Raw genomic sequence first — 6626 nt, 5'->3', positions numbered from 1 at the left:
GAAGGGGAGAAAGTGAGCCCAGTGCAGGGGTTTTGGGGGGGTGGGGAGGGGGGTGCAGGGGAAAGAGATGATTTCAATGTGGGTGCAAGTGTGGGGATGGGCTGGGGAGGGAGAAGAGAATTAGCCGAGTGTGGAGGAGAGTGCCAGCCCTGAGGCAACATCAACGAGGTAGGCCTAGCAACAAAAGATGCCATGTGAGAACCAGTGACTTTGACGTGAGTTGGGGCTGGTGAGGCAGTGGTGGCTCTGAGCTGGCTCAGAATTCAAACATAGATGGACATCTCTTTAATCTATATGTTTTCATTTTCTCTTACTCTTAAACCATCAAAATAGCACCTGATTATAGCAACAAATGAAAGTTTTTCAGTGTATTTTATTGTATTTCACTATAAAATGATTTCTGTACTTGAATAGTTGTTATGATTTGGAGATGCTGGTGTTGACTGGGGTGTACAAAGTTAAAAATCACACAAAACCAGGTTATAGTCCCACAGGTTTATTTGGAAGCACACTAGCTTTCGGAGCACTGCTCCTTCATCAGGTGGTTTTGGAGTATAAGATCATCAGACACAGAAGGTATAGCAAAACTTTACAGTGTGATGTAACTGAAATTATATATTGAAAAAGACCTGGGTTGTTTGTTAAGTCTCTCATCTTTAGAATGGGCATGTTAGTTTCAGTTCTTCCATATGTAAATTCCAGAACTTTCTTAAAGTTACATTCTCGTGAACTTTAACAACAGGTGCCATGTTGGTCCAGATAATGCATTGAAGGTGTGACGTACCCTGTGTGAGGCTGTCAGTGCCCCAATGTTTAGACTGATTCTAATTTTAAAAAGGGATTTACAGAATCGTACATGGATTCATGCAGTTTTTGAGCAAAGTAAAATGTTTTTCTGCAAGTACAACTTCACCCCATAAACTTATATGTGCATGTGTTTGTTTCTAAGGGGGGGGTGGGGGGAGCTGTGGTGGGGGCGTAATGATTGCCTGTGAGAAAGTGTGTACGTGTGTGAGTGTAAAGGGGTGTAAGTCTGTGAGACGGTGCGGTAGTGTATATGTGAGCATGTGAGAGACAGCTTGTGTATGAGAGAGGGTCTGCATGAGCGTATGGGTCTGTACGAGTGTATGTATGTAGTGCAGTGGGGTCACCTGTAGTGTGACATGAACCCAAGGTCCCAATTGAGGCCATCCCGATGGGTACCGAACTTGGCTATCAGCCTCTGCTCAGCCACTTTGCGTTGTTGCCTGTCCCGAAGTCCGCCTTGGAGGGTGGTCACCTGAGGGTCCGAGGTCGAATGTCCCAGATTGCGAACGTGTTCTCTGACTCGAAGGTACACTCCTGTCTGTTGATTATGCGGTGTCCATTCAACTGTTGCCGTAGCCTGTGCTAGGTCTCACCGATGCACCATGCCTCAGGCATCCTTGCCTGCAGCGTATGAGATAGACAACATTGACCAAGTCACATGAGTAATTTTAATGTTTGGTCTCATCTTACTTTTCCCTAGCCCCAAGGTCCGATGAGAAGTCTTTCCACCGAAAGAACGCAGAAGCCTTTGGCAGTAAGGGTACACCCAAGGCCAGTTATGAAGTTGACTTTGCCAAGGCTCTGAAAACATTTTACCAAAGCATGAACAGGGTACGGAACCAACTGCTAGGATTGAGGCGCCATCGACCACCGGTATGTTTGATGCAAATTTGTAAAATCTGCATGAAACAACTGATGCGAAGACGAAATAATAAACCTTTGAAGAGTCACAGGATTTGAAACGTTAACTCTGCTTTCTTCTAGTGTATGGGTGTAAGAGATACTGATTTGCCATTTTCTTTCTGTTCAGTCACAGTATAAGTGTTTGTGACTGCAGCTCCACTATTGCAGAGTCCCATAAGTGGACACAGTTTCTCAATCATATCAGACATTATGCATAAATTTCCATACCTGCAACAATTTGAGTTCATAGATGTTAATCTCTACATTGCAGGGTGATGATGATGTTGAAACACTGCGATTGTACCTGGACAACCAAACTCGGATAATAAGGGATTTTGGTGACTCTCTGGAATTGTGCATGAACACTCTGAAGAATGATGTCAGTCTCATTGTTAAAAAGAAGAAGGGGCACAACCTGTGGGGTTCTGTGACAGAGTGAAGCCAGTTTGTTTTAAAAACAATAAACAGTTGATCCTCTCCAGCGGAAACAAATTCTCTTTCCCAAACAAAGTTGTTTGTCTTTTACAGGCTCAGAAATGTCCAGCAACTTGTTTAATAAAAACTGTGAACTTGCTTCATTTTTCTATCAAGGGGGCATCTCCTCCCCCAATCTCTAGAACTTCCTACTTCCTTCTGAGGTCTCTGCCTTCCTCTCATTGTGTTTCTTTTGCCTCTGACTTCCTCTGATCCATCGTTGACAGCAGCACTTTCAACCCCAAGCTCAGTCATTCTCTTCCTAAACTTCTCCCATTCTTCTGAAGGTACTTTATAATATATATTAAAAAAAAATCGATATTTAGACCAAATGTTTGGTCTAATTCCACCTTCATTGGCTCAATGGTGCCAACTTTTATCTGATAGTACTGTTGTGAAGCATCTTGAGATGTATTGCTTGTTAAAAATGCTATACAAATGCAAGTTGGTGTTTTGTTATTACTGTAAAGGAGAACATCTTAAGTGCTCAGCAAGACTTTCCTAATAAGGTCACTATTATAATGCAATTGTTAGAAAGGTGAATATAATCCCAAACACAAGATGATAAATAGATTAAATTGCTGCAGGTTGCATCATACATTTGTTAAAGTAGCATTATACTGTATTTTCTGAAACTTTCTTTCCCTAACTGTATTTTTCCATGCTTTTGCGACATCCATTGCGAGAGATTGTTCAAATAAAACTCCAGAGAACAACTAAGCAGCTGCCAATCTCAAGAAACTCCCAGCAATGTAACTCCTAATTGATCTTAGGACCACCAGAGACAACTTCTCCACAGGATGTACTTGACAAGCAAACAGTATTAAAAGGACAGCCAGTTAAGCAACTACAGTTCTCAACCAAGCTTCACCTGAACCCCAAGGGAGATAAAATTTAACTCAGAATTTAGTAATAAATCATCATAAAAATTAAAATTGAAAGACACAATTAATCCTCTGATTTTCCTAGACTTTTTCAGTACCACTGGATGGGGATTTACAAACACTGGTAATATAGAGAATCCTTCAACAATAGCAAGTAACCTTTGGTTTGTTTAGCTTGGTTTGGGATGCAGTGACACCAACAACAGGGCTTCAGTTCCTGTACTGGCTGAGGTTACTGTGAATATCCGACCTACTCAACCTTGCCCTTTGCTTGAGACATGACCACCCTCAGGTTAAACCATAGTCCTATGGCCTGCTAGGACTAGGGTGACTTAATTAAGGTGCCCAAAGAAAGTATCAGAGCAGCAGTCATAAAAGTACAGGTAAAGTTGAACACAACTCCATGTTAACATCACAACTATGCTTTAAGACCTTAGGTTGGGCCTTACTAACACTGGGTATTAGACATGTTGACAACACTCAGCATTTCAAATAGGATAACCTAACAGCTTGAACAGAGTAACAATATTAGACAGTTGGATCAGGAGTTCCCCCAAACTTTTATACTCCAGTCCCCTTGCAGTAAAAATTAACAAAGTACCTAATTACTTGCTATATCTAAATGCAAACATTTAATATACCTCTGTCATCCATTATCAAGTCTAAAATAATCTGTTCCAGAACATATTGTTCCAACAAATGTTGAATACAAAATGAACTCATCTTCCAGTCTACCTTTACTAATTTGATCAATAAGATTAAAATTTCCCATTATTACGTTTTGAAAACAAGCCCTTTTAACTGACTAATACGCTGTACCATTAGGTGACTGCCTCAATCAGTAACTTCTTTCTTTTGCCATTTATCTTCATCATAACTAATCCTACATTTAATCCTCCAAACCATGATCCTAATTACTGTACTGTTTCCAAATAAACCTGTTGGACTATAACCTGCTGTTGTGTGATTTTTAACTTTGTACACTCCAGTCCAACACCAGCATCTCCAAATCATGTACTGATTTATCCTTCATTAATCGAGTTATCCACCCCTTTCCTTTCTTCTTGATTTCCAAAGAGTGTTAAACACAAATAAATAACAACCACAATAAGCCATTGATAGAATTTTTAATTTGGTTGATAGGGTGTCAATGCTTTTGCCTGCATGATGTTCAGCTTAGAGTACTGTTGCAGCTGCTATAGAGTTAGGGTAAACTGCATTCATCCTACAAGGATTTAAACCTCACTCAAGATTTGTAACTTGTGGGTTGTGGAGAAACTGAGGCAGATGGTGAGCAACATGCCTTAGATTACTCAGCCATGGACTGCTGTAGTCATCAGAATATTGATTGGGCTGGTCTAGTTGAACTATCAGGTAGTTGACGGTGGGGAAACCTGATGATGGCAATACCAATGACTGTCCAGATGCAGTATCTGATTGTTGTTTGAATATAACCATCTTTGGTCATTTTGCTTATCAAACATATCCTTCCACAGATCCTTTACAATCCCACTGATTCTGCACTGTTCCTAATCCCTACAAAAGCAATTAAAACACAAATTGAAATATTTATCTTAACATTATACACCTTGACCATTGCCATCCTGGTTTAATTCCTTAATCATAGCAGAATAGGAATCATTATTTGACTTCACTAGTTTCCAAATCTCCCCTCCCACCTCATCCCAGATCCAACCTTTCAACTCAGCACCACTCTCTTGGCCTGACCTACCTGCCCAATTATCTCCCACCAGTATCCACCTATCACCATCCCACCTACTCCCTCTCAGCCCCACCCATTTATCTCTCACATTCCCCCCCCTCCCTTCTCCCACTTTCCACTCTACATTCCTGATGAAGGGCTTATGTCCAAAACATCAACTCTCCTGCTCCTTGGAAGCTGCCTGACCTGCTGTTCTTTTTCCAGCACCACATTTTCTGACTGACTCTCCAGCATCTATAGTCCTCACTTTCTCCATCATTATGTTTTAGACAATCATATTTTAAAAAGTACCTCTGAGCAAATGAGGCTTGGCAATGATTTCTAGTGAAATTATTGCAAATGTTTTGTACAGATTACATTTCATTGCATTATGTGCTTCCTAGTAATCTTTTGCACTGAAGACTAATATAAAGTATACTTGTGTTTATTACTTCTGAACTGCTCATGTACAAGAGTCCAATGTTTCTACATCTTATTTTGGCAAGATTTCTCTTTTACTTTGCGTGCTGTGATATAGCTTTGTACTTCCTCTAAAGGCCTATTATTCCTTCCTATTTGTAGAAGTGGTCAGTAAATGTTGAGATATCACAGCCTAACTTGATTCACTCTTCACCAAATAAACACAAAGTGCCTTCTAACTTGAAAGCTTGGACATACAACCATCTCTTCTTTCATTCAAGTCACGGTGGCATAGTGGTTAGCACTGCTGCCTCACAGCGCCAGAGACCCGGGTTCATTTCCCACCTCAGGCGACTAACTATGTGGAGTTTGCACGTTCTCCCCATGTCTGCGTGGGTTTCCTCCGGGTGCTCCGGTTTCTTCCCACAGTCCAAAGATGTGCAGGTCAGGTGAACTGGCCATGCTAAATTGCCCATAGTATTAGGTAAGGGGTAAATGTAGGGGTATGGGTGGGTTGCGCTTCGGCAGGTCGGTGTGAACTTAGTGTGGAAACAGGCCCTTCTGCCCAACAAGTAATCTAATCTAAAAAAAAAAATTCTGAAAGCTTAAAGAAAAAACAATACATTGTCAGTTTTTCACCTTGGAACCATTTGCAAGAAATGTCAATGTATGGAAAAACAAACATTCATGTCTTAATTATATATCTAAGACTCATCTTGGGGACTTGGTCTGCTTAAATGAAAATTGTTATTTATATCTTTACACCAGTTTGGAAGCTTCTGGGACATTTAGAGTATGTTCCTTGTGGAATCTATTATTTCGGTTCTTAAATTTAGCTTACTTAGTAAAAAGGTAACAATATCCCAAAAATATACAGCCTGCTGTTCACTGGACACAGTTTCAGCTAAAAGCTGGATGCTGGCACACTGATAGTTTTGGCCAATTGACATTAGAACACCAATTTGCATCCTGACATTGACAAGGGCAAGACATTTTGGACAACATGCTTTAGATTTATCAGTATTGCACCAAAAAAAGGCTTAGTTACCCTATCCCAGAAGAAAGTGAGGACTGCAGATGCTGGAGATCAGAGTCAAAAAGTGTGGTACTGGAAAAACACAGCCACTCAGGCAGCATTTGAGGAGCAGGAGAGTTGACGTTTCGAGCACAAACTCTTCATCAGGAATGTTCTATTCTTCAGCTACCCTATCCTAGTGGTCACATGGACCAGTGATAACATTCCTACTTTTGGGCTGGAAGCTTTGAGGAATCCCATGCCAGGACTTGCTGGCCCTGAAAGGTATATTCGAAATGTCACCAAACAGGTTGGTTTGGGAGAGTCTCCTAGTCAACCATTCTGCAGAATGGTACATCACTGCAGTACACCACTGCAGTACACTGTATGCCCGAAACGTCGATTCTCCTGTTCCCTGGAT

General features: G+C 41.0%; 1 protein-coding gene across 1 annotated transcript in view; it reads left to right on the top strand.

Annotated features, from left to right (window-relative positions):
• kif28 (kinesin family member 28) overlaps positions 1-2149 on the top strand; it is a 67680-nt gene extending 65531 nt beyond the window's left edge. The window contains exons 22-23 of the mRNA XM_043696754.1: positions 1508-1680; positions 1982-2149. Coding sequence (XP_043552689.1) covers positions 1508-1680; positions 1982-2149 — 341 coding nt within the window. The remainder of the gene's footprint in view (positions 1-1507; positions 1681-1981) is intronic.
• The last annotated feature ends 4477 nt before the right edge of the window (positions 2150-6626 follow it).

The sequence above is a fragment of the Chiloscyllium plagiosum genome, chromosome 9 (assembly GCF_004010195.1).
Source record: "Chiloscyllium plagiosum isolate BGI_BamShark_2017 chromosome 9, ASM401019v2, whole genome shotgun sequence".
Taxonomy (NCBI): Eukaryota; Metazoa; Chordata; class Chondrichthyes; order Orectolobiformes; family Hemiscylliidae; genus Chiloscyllium; species Chiloscyllium plagiosum.
This window is presented reverse-complemented; position numbering and strand designations above follow the sequence as displayed.